Raw genomic sequence first — 18206 nt, forward strand, 5'->3', positions numbered from 1 at the left:
TCCATGGATGGGCCATAGGCTACAGTCCATGGGGTCGCAAAGAATCAGACATGACTGAGTGCCTAACACACACACAAGATATTCTTACTAGTGTTTAATTTGTGTGGGTAAGTTGTATTATTAGAAATTTCATTTCAGGATAGTAAAGGTGGCCTTGTATATTAAGGGTTGATAGATGTGGTTGAGAACCACCAAGCCAGACTGGCAGGCTGCGTATCTTCTGAGAATTCGTTGTATGTATAATTCCTCCCAGTCAACTTTTAGTGAGAGCTTTCTAGCAAACAGGCTGAGGCTGGAATGTAATTATTCTCTTTTGCTGAATAAGGGGAAAAGTTCATGTCCTTTAAAAAGCTATCAATAGGCTGACATCTTCTTATGATAACTAAAGAGCTAATCAAGAATCTCCACTAAATATACTGGTAAGCTCCCTCCACTCAGATGATTTCGTGAGACACCTAAAGGAAGGGTCACAATTTCCTTAGGGAATGATTCGGAATATAGCCAACCTTCAGAAATTCCAACGATCAAGAAAGAACACAACTGTAATGATGTCTGCCTAGAAATACTCTGAACAGGAGTTGCTACTCATCTGCCATAGCAAAGGAAAAACTCAGATGGACATGATGAAATGAAAAATGTCTAGCAATGGGACTTTCTGCCAAAACCGAGAGAAACAAGTGCACAGAAGTGTAAAACCCACCCTGAGTTAGCTTAATGGGGCTGACCTACTCTTTTGAGTTACTGAATATTATTTTTTTCTACTTTGGAGGACATCAAATAGAAAAGAAAGGATTGTTTATTGCTCCACTTGTGACAATAAAGCCATTATCAAGAGCACACAGGAAACATTTCTCTTTCTATTCACCATCCTGGCAGTAAGGTGGCGCTGGGAGGTAGAGTGTGGGAGGGAGAGAGGAGGACCCAAGGAACAAATCCAGCTCATTTAAATAAAGTTTTGTATAATGAAGACAAGGTTAGTTGTCACACGCATCCTTGTCATCTAATATTATCTCAGATATCCAGAGACCCTCTGAGTGTCATCAGTGTGCATGTTCTGTATGCATGAGCTCAAGTCCCTTGGCCCACAGTGGGTCCTGCAGCACAGAACTTATGCCAAGAAAGATTATAAATGCTGTGAGCATACTGTTCAAACACATTTTGTTTTCAGTAAGTGTCTGAGTTTCACAGTGTGCCAAAGGAAAATGTCTGTGTCTAAAATGTGACTATCACTCAAGCAAAATGCTACACGAACACAATGGAGTCCGTCTCCATTTTTGATGTGTGGTGACAGCTCTCAAGCCCCACCACTCCCTCTTCCCTGCTTGCTCCACACCTGGGGGAAAATACAGGAAAAGTCTGAGGTCTCTCTCCCTTGATGCTGGTGGAAAGTTCAAACCACACAAGCCTCTGGCTACATGGAGAATCCTCCAGCCCCACCTCCTAAGCACAATAAACACCAACGCTGATCAATCACCCCTACTTGCCCTCTGAAGACATATTTGGACCTACTGGAACCCACACTTTTAGCCCCAAAAGCCTCACTATGTGAATGAGAAACGCTTTCCTATCCGCTTGGTCCATGTGTGCTGTTATCAGTCTCAACACTGCAACAAACGCTGAGTGGGTGTAGCCAGTGTGTGTCTTCTCTGAGCAGACACACACAGGGATTTCATGAGGGATAAAGGGATATGAGTCAATACATGAGTCTGAGTAAACTCCGGGGGTTGGTGATGGATAGCGAGGCCTGGCATGCTGCAGTCCATGGGGTCGCAAAGAGTCAGACACAACTGAGAGACTGTACTGAACTGAAAGGGCTAACAGGCCGGCACAGGCAAACTGTCAGTTAAAACTGACCCTACTCTACAGGCAGGGGCGCTCCCACAGACCTTCACCTTGAATTGCTGTCGACCATGAGGAACAGACAGGCTTTGGGTCCACTGACACTGTTCTTGGGTCCTCAGCTGAGAAAAGTAAGCTTCTGGGGTCAGGCAGGACCGGAACTTTTAAAATCTCACTTCTCAGTTTTTCACAATACATGTTTAGGTCCCCAACCTGTCCTTATAGTTTTGACTACCTAACCACATCAAGGATTTATCATTTTACTTGACATCCTGAGAAGCCATAAAAATTTCATTTGGCATATGGTCCCTGTCTGTCAAGGTGGTTGACACTTTCTAGGAAGCCACACATGGAAACCTGTAACATCCTCACCCCAAAATATTAAGCAGACACATCTGCTCATTTGTTTCAATAATCCACTGATTTAAAAAAGAGAGAAAATCTCTCTAAAGGCAATAATATAGAGTTTCAAAAGATCCAAGAACGTGAAAACTCACTGATGGAATTCAAACTTATCCCCTTCATTTCACTCTTCTCAAACTTTTCTATGTCAACAGTCCAGTTATGGACTCTGGCACAACTCCAACAAGAATTAAGGTAAGAAGAAAATAATCACTTTCTGCACAATTCAAAATATCCTTTCTTAGACTGTGGATTGTAGACTCTGTGCTCTGGAGCCTAGGGCACAGGGTGCATACCCTGGGGGCCTCTTACTTGCCAGGCTTCTGTAGGTACTGCCAGGTGAAGAAAGAATTTTGCAGCTAAAATATTTAAACCACTGAATGGTCCTAATGCTACTCCCAAGAGAAGCATTTAAAAAATATTTCTCCCAGATTTTTTCCATGTGCTAATAACATTTAGTTCCACCAGGTTATGTTTATAATAAGTAAATCTGATGGGGACTTTTTCTCATGTAAAGTGACACATCTTTTCCTGAAGGAATGGTTTATGAGAAGGCAGTTCCAATTAAGATTCCTGTCACTCTGCTGCCAGGCCTGACGCTCAGGTCTCCAGAGAAAAGTATTCCACTGCAGAGAATAAATACACTTTCAATGATCATCAAAATAAGGCTAAAGTGTCTGCCTTATCAGGGCTATAAAAAAGTCACATGAACACATTAAATAAACAAATGAGAATCAGGAAGAAAACCTTGACTATACAAGAGCAAGAAAATTAAGGAGCTATGTCTTCTAGTTTTCAATTCCTGATTACATGAGCACAGTTATAGCTAAAAAAAAAGTATTTCTCACTTCACAGAATTTCACACTTCCCTAGATTTCCAAAGCGTTCAAAATATTAATACTAATAGTTATACAAAATGTCCTTGTTAAGATTCTACCAAAGCATTCTCTGCACCAGGGAACGGTAATCAGGATGTGTGTCCCCAGAGATAGGTTCTTCCATGATGCTGAGGAACCAGAGGCTGGAGCTACTGGATATGAAAAGAAAAGCAAGAAAACAACAGATATCAAAGAGTCCTTTTCATCTGCCCAGATACGGTGTGCCTGGTTCATGGCTGGCAAAGTTAGCAGTACCTAGAGGGGTACTCTGGGAAATTCAAAGGGGATTACAAACCTATCATTGAGTGCACAGTTTCTCTCTTTACTGGGTTTCTGGAAATGCTCCATCAGGCAGCAAGGGACAGAACACAAGGAAGGGAGAGTTCTCAGGAAAGTTAAGAGGAAGCCAACGAGCTTGAACCCCTTGCTCTACTATATGGAAGGCATTTAGTCCCTGACGACTGAGCGACTTCACTTTCACTTTTCACTTTCATGCATTGGAGAAGGAAATGGCAACCCACTCCAGTGTTCTTGCCTGGAGAATCCCAGGGACCGGGGAGCCTGGTGAGATGCCGTCTATGGGGTCGCACAGAGTCGGACACGACTGAAGCGACAGCAGCAGCAGCAGCAGCTCAGCTGGTAAAGAATCTGTCTGCAATGCAGGAGACCTGGGTTTGATCCCTGGGTTGGGAAGATCCCTTGGAGAAGGGAATAGCTCCAGTATTCTGGCCTGGAGAATTCCATGGATCCTATAGTCCATGGGGTCACAGAGTTGGACACGACTGAGCAACTTTCACTTTATCACATTATCGGCATATAGTCTTTCGTCCTTAACATCATGGCAGCCAGAGTATTAATACAGCAAACTTTATTGTAGTTCTCAGTCCTATTTGCTTTCATTTTGGGCCCTTACCTACTTAAATTCCAAGAGGCATAATCAAAGACCTTTAGGACTACATGTTCTTCTGCTTGTTGAGCTGGTGGCTCAGACAGCAAAGAATCTGCCTGCAATGCACAAGACCTGGGTCTGATCCCTGGGTTAGGAAGATCCCCTGGAGAAAGGAATAGCTACCCACTCAAGTATTCTTGCCTGGAAAACTTCATGGACAGAGGAACCTGGTGGACTATAGTCCATGGGGTCACAAAAAGTCAGACACAACTGAGTTACTAACACTTTCAGTTTTTTTTTCACTTACAGTTGCTGAGCAGTGCTCATATCTTTATGAAAGGGTCTTGATGTTAGGTGCTCCTCACTGACTGGCTGGGTTTTCTGAGGCATCATCTGAGGCAAGTAACATCTCCATTAGAATCCTTCTTTAAAAAAAAATTTTTTGAAGTGTAGTTGGATTAAAATCTTGTGTTAGTTTCTGCTGTATAGCAAAGTGAATTAGTTATACATATAAATATAACCACTCTTTTTCAGATTCTTTTCCCATATATGTCATTACAAAGTACTCAGTAGAGTTCTCAGTGGGGACTTGCTGGTTATCTATTTTATATATAGTAGTGTGCATATGTCAATACCAATCTCTTTTTTTTTTTAAGTTTTATTTAATTTTAAATGGTGGAAAGCTGCTTTATAATTTTATGTTGGTTTCTGTAGTACAACAGTCAGTATTACAGAACAACTGTACTGTGAATCCAGTTATAATTTTATATATATATATATATATATATCCCATCACTCCTGAGCTTCCTTCCCTCCTCCCATCCCTAGACAGTTTTTTTCCCCTTCTTTTTCAGGTCTCTTCTATCAGGACTGGACTGAAATAGGAATGGACTCCTGGCCAGAGTTGGAAAGCAAGGAGATTGAGGGACAGCAGGGGAACAGGATTCCCTTTGCTCACTGGTAAGTAAAAGGTGGCATTTCCTCAGGTTCACTTTATCGTTTTCTTCCTCTGGCAGATCTTGCCAGTGACAATTTTGCATCATACCCTTTGCTTTTAACCTAGCTCCTGGAGCCAGCCCAGAACAGGACTTGCAGTCTGGCTCCTCTGCTCTCCATGGCCAGTTCCGCTGTGTACAGCTGTGCAGGGTCACTCACGAGCACTGCCACGCATGCGGGGCTCTGCTCAGGTGATGACCCAAGCAGGGTGTTCCCACAGGAAGGGCACGCCTCTAACTAGCGTGAAGCCAGAGTGCATGTGTGCCTTGATAAGAAAAGCGCATGCATTTTCAGAGGATGTATTAGCATTAGGAGGACAATTTGATTTTTCTTTAAAATTTCCTGGATGATATCTGTGACCAATTTTAAGAAGGCTATGCTTTAGAACAGTGTGTAGGAGGAACACACACACACACACACACCTTGTTACACAGTGGTACTCATTCATCACACCCACTCTATACTTTCAATTTTCTTCCCAAGGCAGTAACGATTTTCAGGCACTTAAAATACTTAACATTTTATACTATGCTTACTACAACAGACTGAAGGTATAATCAACTATCAGGAATAGCTTAGGTAGATAATTTAAATGTTAACCCAAGATTTTTACAAATCTACATACATACCATGGCTGAAGACCATCTTTCAGCAAATGTCCACAATAGTAAATAACAAGAAACTGAAGAACCATGCTTTTATTCATATTTTTATTCTAAACTCTTTGCTTAATGTTCATTTCATTTCTAGAGTAAGACAAAGCTTTTTTGCATTTTCCAAGTATACTACAATTCCATTTTTTGCCGTCATCTATGTTTATATTTCAAAGAGAAAACAGATTTATCATAAAGTCATTTTGGTGTTTAAGAAACCAAACTGCCATGAATGTTGTTCAAGAAAGACTGTACCAAACTTCCACTCTGCAGCAAAGAATAATCACACACAAAGTACAAATGCAGCAACTCAGAGCCCTCATGAACTCAGCACTGGAAAAGCACCCAGGTCGGGAGAACCATCAAAAAGAGTTCACTTTCTATTTTTTTCCTTTTTTAAGATTTTATTAATACATTAATATTGGATGTTATATCACTATAAGGGTTTTGTTATCACAATGCCATTCAGTACATGTGAGGGCTTACTGTGTGCCAGGCACCAGGCAAAACAACTTACCCAGGTTACAGCCTTAAACGTTCACAGCAGCCCTAGGAAGCAGGTAGGACTTATGATCCTCAACTTGGAAAAGTTCCAAGGTGATACATGTGAGCCCCCAGATACAGCTCCAGACAACCAGAAGATATTTTCAGAAAAGGTCTACTTGTGGGACAAACCCCAACTACTTCCCCAAGATCAGAATGTCCATCACATTCTCCACTTGGCCCCAGTCCTAGGATCCAAACCTGGCCCCCATCTTGAGAAAACAGAGAACTGCCCCCACAGACCCTCCAAGGTCTCCCCTTAAGGCTGCTCCCAAGAAGGCCACAACACCCAAGGGCCCCTCACCTGGACGGCTAGTCCATCTCCTCTCTTGGGGTTTCGAGGCCGAGGCTGTTTATTTCGCTTCATCCTGTCCTGGCACTTGGTGCAGCACTGTATACAAGATGGCTTAATAAGGCAGCCAAGGCCCCTGGGGCCTGAACACCTGAGCAGAGCACCAGCAGGATTGGCTTGCTAGTTGCCAGTGTCTCACCATGGTGACTTGCACCCAGGCTGTTCTATTCTAGGCTGCTGCTGCTGCTAAGTCGAGTCAGTCGTGTCTGACTCTGTGCGACCCCATAGACGGCAGCCCACCAGGCTTCCCCGTCCTTGGGATTCTCCAGGCAAGAACACTGGAGTGGGCTGCCATTTCCTTCTCCAATGCACAAAAGTGAAAAGTGAAAGTGAAGTCGCTCAGTCGTATCCGACTCCTAGCGACCCCATGGACTGCAGCCTAACAGGCTTCGCAGCCCATGGGATTTTCCAGGCAAGAACACTGGAGTGGGGTGCCATTGCCTTCTCCCCTATTCTAGGCTAGTAGTGCCTAAAAACAGTTTCTCATGCTCCACTCCAACTCTGGGCCAGACTATTTCTGAGCTTACTTTTGAGTTATTAAGGCCCATCACTCCAATAGTGGGCTTCCCAGGTGGCTCAGTGGTAAAGGTCTGCCTGCTAAGGCAGGAGATGCAGGTTCACTCCCTGGGTTGGGAAGATCCCCTGGAGAAGGAAATGGAGGCCCACTCCTGTATTCTTGCCTGGAAAATCACATGGACAGAGAAGCCAGGTGGGTGACAATAAGAGGGTTGCAAAAGAATCAGACACAACTGAGCGACTGAACAGCAAACTTAATCTTGGAGGTGACATTGATTATAACCAACCTTATGTGAAGATACTGAGGTTCAGAGTCGTGCCAACTGAGATATTCAACTGATGCACAAGGGCATCCCTCTTTCCTCTAAAGGAACCTGCTGCTGCTAAGTCACTTCAGTCGTGTCCGACTCTGTGCTACTCCATAGACGGCAGACCACCAGGCTCCCCGTCCCTGGGATTCTCCAGGCAAGAACACTGGAGTGGGTTGCCATTTCCTTCTCCAATGCATGAAAGTGAAAAGTGAAAGTAAAGTCGCTCAGTCGTGTCCGACTCCTAGTGACCCCATGGACTGCAGCCTACCAGGTTCCTCCGTACATGGGATTTTTCAGGCAAGAGTACTGGAGTGGGTTGCCACTGCCTTCTCCCAAGAGTTCGCTTTCTAAAACGTCCAAATACTTCCCCATCTCCTTAATCAAGGTATAACAAATATGACTTAATTTTTTCTTAATGACATAGAGCATTAAGAAAGGGCTAAGAATAAATGAAAAGGATTCAAAATTAAGAGGACTGGGTTTGACTCACTGGGTCAAACCTGGGAGATTGATCTTAGTCATTTACTGCACCTTCCAGGGCTTGTCGTCTTTACAACAGGATCACTAAATTCCTCAGAGCTGTCTAGAGTATTAGGCTACACAGCACACATGAAATGCCCAGGGCAGTGCCCTTGTTCCTGAAGAGGGTGCTCCACAAAATGCCAGCCCACTTCCTGTCCCTTAAGTGCACAGTCTGAAAAGATGAGTTATTGCTGTATATGCTGCAAGACTGTCACCTCTGTGTGACATGTTGTGGGATGCAACATCAAGAATGGGTCACTGGGCAGAATAAATGCAACTCTGTCTCCCCCCCAGAACTTTGTTCTAAGTGCACACACACACATTTGTTCTTCTGCAAACTTCTTCCCTATTCCCTAGCAGTCTCCTTACCCTTCAAAGGGCTTCCCTTGTAGCTCAGCTGGTAAAGAATCTGCCTGCGTTCTCTGTGAAGGTTTGCACTGAGGAACCAAGTTAACCACATCCTCTCCTTTGTCCCCACTGTGTCTCATATTCTGCTATTATGCTTCCCACCACAGTAGGACATGGAATCATGTATATGACTCTCCCCCACCAGGATGTGAGCCTGCCAAAAGCAGCAGCCCTTATTTTAGCACAGAAGACACTGAACATAAGTTGGATGAAATGAAATTAAATAACAAAACACTATAAAAGAAGATAAATAACTACTCGGTATCTGGTCTGACGTAGTTGCTGCTGCTGCTGCTGCTGCTGCTAAGTCACTTCAGTCGTGTTCGACTCTGTGTGACCCCAAAGATGGCAGCCCACCAGGCTCCCTTGTCCCTGGGATTCTCCAGGCAAAAACACTGGAGTGGGTTGCCATTTCCTTCTCCAATGCATGAAAGTGAAAAGTGAAAGTGAAGTCTCTCAGTCGTGTCAGACTCTTAGCGACCCCATGGACTGCAGCCTACCAGGCTCCTCTGTCCATGGGGTTTTCCAGGCAAGAGTACTGGAGTGGGGTGCCATTGCCTTCTCCACTGACATAGTTGAGTAGCTCTCAAATGAAAGTAGGGGGTGACGAGGGTGGGCAAAATGGGTGAAGGGGGGGGTCAAAGGTACAAACTTTTATAAGATATAAAAGTTTTAAGATAAATAAGTTCTGGGTTGTAATGTACAACATGGCAACTATAGTTAACAATACTGTACTGTATACCTAAAACATGCTATGAAAGGAGATTTTAAAAATCCTTATCACACAAAAAAATCTGTCAACTTTGTGTGGTGACAGACATTAATTAAAACTTATTACAGTAATTGTTTTGATGTAAATCATTCTGTTGTACATAATGAAAATCATTCTGTTGTATACCTACAACTAATACAATGTTATATGTCAGTTACATCTCAACTGGGACTTCCCTGGCAGTCCAGTGGTTAGAACTTCACCTTCCAATGCAGGGAGTGCAGGTTCGATTCCTGATCTGGAAGCTAAGATCCCACATGCCTCGTAGCCAAAAAACCAGAACATAAGTAACAGAAGCAATACTGCAACAGATTCAACAAAGACTTTTTAAATGCTCCATATCAAAAATAAATCTTAAAAATATTACATCTCAATTTAAACATAATTCTATAAGGATGGGTTTCGTGTGTTCTAATAGTTGTTTCACTAACATGCAATGAGGTAAGAAAGATGAAGCTTCAGATCTCTGTTCATACTGTTCATATGCAGTCTTGTTTTGATTTTCTCTGACAGTCATACACTAACATATGTTAGTTGTCACTATTACTTTCATTTAAAAAGCAAGAAATAAAATGAATGTGCTCTGGAGATTCCTGTAGGTCCTCTAATGATTTTAGTGCTAAACAAACTTTGGCTTTTAAACCATCACATTCTAATCTGAGGCCCTGACCCTGAAATAAATGCAGAGGATAGGGTGCCAAGATGTTAGACATAGCTCTTTAAAGCTTTAATTTGGTCTTTTGGACTTCCCTGGTGGCTCAGAGGTTAAAGCATCTGCCCACAATGCAGGAGACCTGGGTTCAATCCCTGGGTCAGAAAGATCCCCTGGAGAAGGAAATGGCAACGCACTCCAGTACTCTTGCCTGGAGAATCCCATGGACGGAGGAGCCTGATAGGCTACAGTCCACCGGGTTGCAAAGAGTTGGACACGACTGAGTCACTTCACTTTCCCTTTTGGTCAATAAAGCCATGATTGAGTCACTGAGCTTCAGTGAACTGATAACAACGAAAATTCGAGTTATCTTGCAAACTCTCCCATATGATAATCCCTTAAGATATTTAAAAATCGTATAAGCAAGCCACTGAGCTAAGATTAAAATACCATGTTTCCTGGGTCATATTTAAAATCAAAGTGTTCTACTTACCTTTCTATTATTTTAGTTATTAAGTGGAGGCAAAACTTTTTTTCAACATTGACATGAATAACAAGAAAAATACCTAGACCTCATTCCTCAAGGATAATCTCCTCTGGTCATGTGAAGTTAAGCCTCTCGGATGACATCTGGTACCATACCTGTCCTGTGTATGCAAACTCCAGAGCCTGCTTTAAGCCAAGACTGGTCACACCGTGTAAATTCACCTCGTCAGCACCACTTTCCACCATACAAAGACTGAACATGGCCTGAGGTAGGAGAGAAAGGAAGACAGTTACGGGACTTAAAAAGCAAGGGAACACAATGAAGTCCTAGAGAAATTAAGAAAGAAACAAGTTAAAGATTGATTTTGGTTTCTGAAATGCTTCCACAAGGCTTCCTTCACACAAGCCACTGCAAATCACTCTGGTGTCCGGTTACAGTAACACACAAAGGGCCCTGCGTGCCTCATACACAGAGGAGCATTGAATCCCGCAGCTGTTCTCTGGGGGTGACTTGGGTTCAGGTTCTCTCCCTGAACTCACTGTCTCCATCCTGGGGTCCCACAGCTAACCTAAAATGGGGAGCATTCCCAAACTTTCTTGCCAACAGGACACGGAAAGCAGTGCCTTGTTCCCAGACTTCTCCGCCTTTCTTCCCTGCCTCATTTCAGTGACGCATCTCTTTCCTCACACCTGACATACATCACACTCTATTCCAGTGGTTCTCAAAGTGTGGCCCCTGGGTCAGCAACATTAGCATCTCCTGAGAACTCCTTAGAGTATAAATTTAATGGGGCTCTAACCTAGACCTTGGAGAAGGAAATGGCAACCCACTCCAGTGTTCTTGCCTGGAGAATCCCAGGGACAGGGGAGCTGCCATCTGGTGGGCTGCCGTCTATGGGGTCGCACAGAGTTGGACACCACCAAAGCGACTTAGCAGCAGCGGCAGCAGCAGCAACCTAGACCTTGGAGAAGGAAATGGCAAACCACTCCAGTGTTCTTGCCTAGAGAATCCCATGGACAGAGTGGCCTGGTGGGCTGCTGTCTATAGGGTCTCACAGAGTCGGACACGACTGAAGCAACTTAGCATGCATGGATGCACTGGAGAAGGAAATGGCAACCCATTCCAGTATTCTTTCCTGGAGAATCCCAGGGACAGAGGAGCCTGGTGGGCTGCCATCTACGGGGCTGCACAGAGTCAGGCACGACTGAAGCAACTTAGCAGCAGCAGCAGCAGCAACCTAGACCTGGAGGAGAAAATGGCAACCCACTCCAGGATTTTTGCCTGGGAAATCCCATGGACAGGGGAGCCTGGCAGGCTACCAGTAACCTGGGTTGTAATAGGCCATCCAAGTGATTCCGAAGCTTACCAGAATCTGAGAACCACTGTCTTAAGATATTCAGTGAAAATCAATCTGCCCCCAAACCAGTTCTCCAAATGGCCAACGGATTGAAAATCAGTTTGTCAAATGAAAACTTTGAAATTAAAAAAAAATGCAGGAATTTCCCAGCAGTCCAGTGGCTAGGACTCTGTACTTTCACTGTCAAGGGCACGGGTTCAATCCCTGGCCAAGGAACTAAGATCCAATAAGCCACGTGGTACAACCAACAATAAATAAATAAAATTTTAAAAAATGAAAACCACTAATTTGTACACTTATAACAAGTTCAACTTAACAGGTAATAAAGATAATATTCTATTTTGGACCACTGATGATGAAATACACTATTTAGAAAACTGTACATCTATGTAGTGAAGAATTAACCTTATCCAAAGGACCTCTCCAGGCCTAAGAATATCCTGCCTGAAAGGAGTATCTCTGTTCTCTGGGGCTATGACCACTGACAGTATAACAACATGATTTATGATGGGAGCTTTGGTTCATACTGTATCAGCTGTGACCTCCAGAGGAGCAAGGGATCAAAGCTAGTAGTCTGACCTCCAGGAGAGGCTAGAGATAAAAGGTCAGCCACACAGGATGACTGTGAGTAAACACCAATAAAAGCTCTGGACACCGAAAACCTGAGAGAGCTTCTCGGGTTGGCAGTCCCCCGTGCATACTGTCACAGAGTCTGGGCAAGAGCGGGTAAGGCTAGGACTCCACAGGCGGAGGAAGGCCGGATGATCCATGTTGGGTCCCTTTCTGGACTCTGCCCTTTGTGTCTCTTCCCTTGGCTGGTTCTGATTTGTTCAGTGCAGTTGCTCAGCCGTGTCCGATCTTTGCAACCCCATGAACTACAGCAAGCCAGGCCTATGTGTCCATCACCAACTCCTGGAGTTTACTCAAACTCATGTCCATTGAGTCGGTGATGCCATGCAATCATCTCATCCTCTGTCGTCCCCTTCTCCTCCCGCCTTCAATCTTTCCCAGCACCAGGGTCTTTTCAAATAGTCAGTCCTTCGCATCAGGTGGCCAAAGTACTGGAGTTTCAGCTTCAACATCAGTCCTTCCAATACATATTTAGGACTGATTTCCTTTAGGATGGACTGGTTGGATCTCCTTGCAGTCCAAGGGACTCTCAAGAGTCTCCTCCAACACCACAGTTCAAAAGCATCAATTCTTCGGCACTCAGCTTTCTTCACAGTCCAACTCTCACATCCATACATGACCACAGGAAAAACCATAGCCTTGACTAGACAGACCTTTGTTGGCAAAGTAATGTCTCTGTTTTTTAATATACTATCTAGGTTGCTCATAATTTTTCTTCCAAGGAGTAAGCATCTTTTAATTTCATGGCTGCAGTCACCATCTGCAGTGATTTTGGAGCCCCCCCAAATAAAGTCTCACATTGTTTCCCCATCTATTTGCCATGAAGTGATGGGACCAGATACCATCTTAGTTTTCTAAATGTTGAGTTTTAAGCCAATTTTTTCACTCTCCTCTTTCACTTTCATTAAGAGGCTCTTTAGTTTTTCTTCGCTTTCTGCCATAGGGGTGGTGTCATTTGCCTATCTGAGATTATTGATATTTCTCCCAGCAATCTTGATTCCAGCTTGTGCTTCATCAAGCCCAGTGTTTCTCATAATGTACTCTGCATATAAGTTAAATAAGCAGGGTGACAATATACAGCCTTGACGTACTCCTTTCCCAATTTGGAACCAGTCTGTTGTTCCATGTCCAGTTCTAACTGTTGCTTCCTGACCTGCATACAGATTTCTCAGGAAGCAGGTCAGGTGGTCTGGTATGCCCATCTCTGTCAGAATTTTCAACAGTTTGTGGTGATCCACACAGTCAAAGGCTTAGGCATAGTCAATAAAGCAGAAATACATGTTTTTCTAGAACTCTCTTGCTTTTTCAATAATCCAGCAGATGCTGGCAATTTGATCTCTGGTTCCTCTGTTTTTTCTAAATCCAGCTTGAACATCTGAAAGTTCGCAGTTCATGTATTATTGAAGCCTGGCTTGGAGAATTTTGAGCATTACTTTACTAGCGTGTGAGATGAATGTAATTGTGTGGTAGTTTGACCATTCTTTGGCATTGCCTTTCTTTGGGATTGAAATGAAAACTGACCTTTTTCAGTCCTGTGGCCACTGCTGAGTTTTCCAAATTTGCTGGCATATTTGAGTGCAGCACTTTCACAGCATCATCTTTTAGGATTTGAAATAGCTCAACTGGAATTCCATCACCTCTACTAGCTTTGTTCGTAGTGATGCTTCCTAAGGCCTACTTGACTATGCATTCCAGGATGTCTGGCTCTACATGAGTGATCATACCATTGTGATTATCTGGGTTGTGAAGATCTTTTTTGTATAGTTCTTCTAGGTATTCTTGCCACCTCTTCCTAGTATCTTCTGTTTCTGTTAGGTGCATACCATGTCTGTCCTTTATTGAGCCCATCTTTGCATGAAACGTTCCCTTGGTATCTCTGATTTTCTTAAAGAGATCTCTAGTCTTTCCCATTCTATTGTGTTCCTCTATTTCTTTGCATTGATCTCTGAGGAAGGCTTTCTTATCTCTCCTTGCTATTCTTTGAAACTCTGCATTCAAATGGGTATATCTTTCCTTTTCTCCTTTGCTTTTCACAGCTATTTTTAAGGCCTCCTCAAACAAAGGTTCTGATTTGTATCCCCTGAAATAAGCCATATCTGTGAGTATACAAGCTTTCAGTGAGTTGTATGAGTCCTTCAAGCAAATTACTGAACATGTGAGTACTATTTAAGCTCATACTAATTATTTTTAATTTTACAAAGTGATTTTTTTTTGTTTTGCCAATGGATTAATATTCATATTATACCAATATTTTATTCTGACAAATTCACTTTTGAGCTTCACAATTCTTTATGTTTTAAATTAATATGTATGGAATGAGTGGATTTAATTGATGGTCCTTTATTCTTTCTGGAGGGTGGTAAAGAATCTGTCTGTCAATGCAGGAGAGGCAGGTTTGATCCCTGGGTTGGGAAGAACCCCTGGAGAAGGAAATGGCAACCCACTCCAGTATTCTTGCTTGGAAATCCCATGGACAGAAAAGCCTGGCAGGCTACAGTCCATGGGACTGCAAAACAGCCAGACACAACTTAGTGACTAAACAACAACATTCTTTCTTGAGGTCCTCATTTCTATTTCACACAGTAAGAGTTTTAAGTTTCATAATAAATAAGATTCTCTTGGATAACTTATAGTTAACATTCTAACTTGTTAGAAATACAAAATTACTGTTCTCTTACCATTTGAGAAATTTTGTAAAGAATATTTTAAATGCTTACAATGTGATAAAATAAAAAATAATATTCAAAGTGTCCTAAAGACATTGGGAGTATGTAACATGTAGCATATACAATTGTAAGATTAAATAGCAAACATTCAGAATATATTTAACTTTCAAAAATTTACTTTATCATGAATAAATGAAATCTAATATTCATTTAGAAATTGTCAAAGGTGAATGGTCAATATGGCAAATTTGACAACTTGGTGAGTTAGTGAGTTGATCTGACTTCCCACTGATGCCATTGGCAATAAAGGTACTATGCATAGCTTAAGAACACTAGAGGCAAATTTACATAATACTTGATCGGTGAAGAACCGTGATAAACAGCAAACTTGTAACCAAAAATTTAGAGTTTGAACAATCACAGGTGACTCGGACAAACACATACCCTCTCTGTGATTCAGCTTTTTTATCTGAAAAATGGGTCTAAAAATTGTGCCCATTCATGAATCTGAAGGTTATATAATAGTAATATAAAGTATTCAGTAGAGTACCTGCTATATGGCAAGCTCTTAGTGAAATAATTAATACTTTGCAAAAACAATGAAATAGAATGAAGCTTCTCCTATGTATTCTCTGGTTAAAAGAATTGACATATCAGAAGTATCAGTTCTGAGAATTTTTTATTTTGCTTTGTTTTATTTTTTAAATCAAATATGGCTATAGATGAAAATGCTCACAGGAAGGACTTAGTGTTAAGTGGATTCTGCTTAGGCATTTGTAGATCTGAAATTTAAAAATTAAAAAGCATAGGTTACAGTAGAAAACTTTCAATCTGTGTAATTCTAAATTTGTTTCTAGACTTTTTATAGCTTCTTTTAAAAGAAACTAAAAGAAATTTCCGCTGCTTTCAGTGTCCTTTTTTTTTTAACATGAGATGAGTGTTTCAGTTTTTAATATTCCCACATTAACTTGATTTTTTTCAGGTTTCCAAGTTGTAATTGCACCTGATATGGTAACCAGCTGCTCTCCATCAAACCATATACAGAGCAGGACAGAAATGACTCAAACTGCAAACAAATTATCTGGGTTAATGAAATGGAAAATGTTCCTTTTTAGAGTAAGGTTTAAAGAACAAAACAACCTGCCAAGGGAGTTTTTTGAATCTGTTTTCATAAGGATCGTTCAAAAGCAACCAAGACAATATTGCATAGAACAGGTTTCCACCCTCAACCAGAGATTTGTGAGCTATGAACCTGAAACCTGGCTTGGCAGAGTTGGGAAAAGAATATAACCCCTAAAAAATGTTACATGTTTGTATAAGCAACAAAGCAACACAAATTGGTCACTGTGGTTATGTTATAGAGTATAACTATAGAGGGAAGGAAGGAACTACTATTTTACTCCACTTACATATAACATTATTTGGATCATTATCATGAACACGTGTTACCTGTGTATTTCTAACAACTGTCTTTTGAAACCTGTCATATTTTTAAGGTCACAGGTTGTGCAGGAAGACACATCTGATTCATATCCTGGTTCTATAACCTACTTGGTCATGGAGGCTATTTACCTTGAACACATGGCCTTTGGATAATTTGTTCACTCCTCTGAACCTCAGGCTGTTATCTGTAGATGGGGACGATAACAACCTCACAGGGTTGACTTGATGTTTAGATTAATGTCAAGCATAACCCCTGGCACAGAGTAGATGCTCAATAAATAGAAACTCATTTCTAATCCAGAGCTAAGAAACAGCCTTCTCCACCTGCCCTCTGCCCAAATCCATTCCTCTCAAAGACTTTCCTAATGACAATTCCATTCAAAATTCCTATGTCTGGCCACAGGACTTCACATTCATCACATACTCCTACACCCTACTTTAAGGACTGACTCCATCGTACAAACCATCACCTCCATTTCTAAAAACACCTAACTTCCATTCTGATATCATATCATTTGGTCCTAGAAACTTAATGTTACAAACAACACATTATTTTTAAAAAGGAGCAAAGCTCATTAATTAAGAGGTAAAAAAGGGTCCTTCCCTGGTGGTCCAGTGGTTAACAATTTGCCTGCCAATGCACGGGACATGGGTTTGATCCCTGGTCCAGGAAGATTCCACATGCTGTGGGGCAGGTCGGCCTGTGTGCCACAACTACTGAGCCTGCTCACCTAGAGCTTGTGCTCAGAACAAAAGATGCCACAGCAATGAGAAGCCCGCATGCCTCAATGAAGAGTAGCCCCTACCTGGCGCAACCAGAGAAAGCCTGCACGTAGCAACAAAGACCCAGTGTAGCCAAAAATAAATAAATAAATTTTTTAAAAAGGGAACTAAGAAATCAAAGTCGATGTCCTGAGTTTAATAAATTTACTAGGCACCTCAATTAGGAAGTGCTTCATTGCTGCTGCTGCTGCTGCTGCTAAGTTGCTTTAGTCGTGTCTGACTCTGTGCGACCCCATGGACTGCAGCCTACCAGGCTCCTCTGTCCATGGGATTTTCCAGGCAAGAGTACTGGAGTGGGTTGCCATTGCCTTCTCCGAAGTGCCTCACTGGGTAACACCAAATGAGGAAGAACCCAGCCATCTGACACAGTGAAATGCCAGCCACCTAGGCTTCCTAACCTTGTTAAAGAATGTCTGGAGACCTGCTAGAGCCCATGGGGAAGAATAGTCTCCTTCGGTAGCAGAAGAGGTGATGAGACCACGGTGCTATTTTGTAGCATCAAACTTACTGAAAAGTTAAACTGTAATGTGCATAAAAGTGAGCACCATATTTGCCTTCTCCACCATGAAGCCCCTATATGTGTGCAATGAGTACAGGGCAATGAACGAGTGAATGAATTTCCTGACAAACTCTTTAAAAATTCAACAGCAGATAATGAACAGCTCTTCTACATCATCATAAACAAAAATAATTCGACATAAAGAATTTCTGGATATAAGGCATTTTAGACCCTGGGATAAAACCAAAAGTTAGAGAAAGAGTATCTACCAAATTAGTTCAAAGCTAGACATTTAGAAAAAAAGTAAGAACATATGGCAATGTCCTCTATCAAGCCACAACATTCTGCCAAAGCATGGGAGGCTTCTGCTTAGAAACAAGAAAACACTGCACAGACTCCTTCTTGGTTCACACTGTTTTGTCTTTGGGAGAGCCTTGGCCAGGCTGAGATTTACAGTCATCACAGCTTCCTCTTGGCTGATCATGTGCTGCAACCACCACAAATCTTTCTAATGGAAAACCCAGTTTGTGAGAATGCAATCCACTTGAAGTGCCTACCACAGATAGAGCTGTGGATTTATAGTGTGCCATTCCTTCTGTAATTCACAC

General features: G+C 42.2%; 1 protein-coding gene across 6 annotated transcripts in view; it reads right to left on the reverse strand.

Annotated features, from left to right (window-relative positions):
• The window catches only part of KLHL32 (kelch like family member 32), a 213262-nt gene that overhangs the window by 110952 nt on the left and 84104 nt on the right, over positions 1–18206 (reverse strand). For all 6 annotated transcript variants that reach the window (XM_061427780.1, XM_061427778.1, XM_061427776.1 and 3 more), the window contains one exon: positions 10376–10483. In XM_061427780.1, the coding sequence (XP_061283764.1) occupies positions 10376–10483 (108 nt within the window). The remainder of the gene's footprint in view (positions 1–10375; positions 10484–18206) is intronic.

This window comes from Bos javanicus, chromosome 9 (assembly GCF_032452875.1).
Source record: "Bos javanicus breed banteng chromosome 9, ARS-OSU_banteng_1.0, whole genome shotgun sequence".
Classification (NCBI taxonomy): domain Eukaryota; kingdom Metazoa; phylum Chordata; class Mammalia; order Artiodactyla; family Bovidae; genus Bos; species Bos javanicus.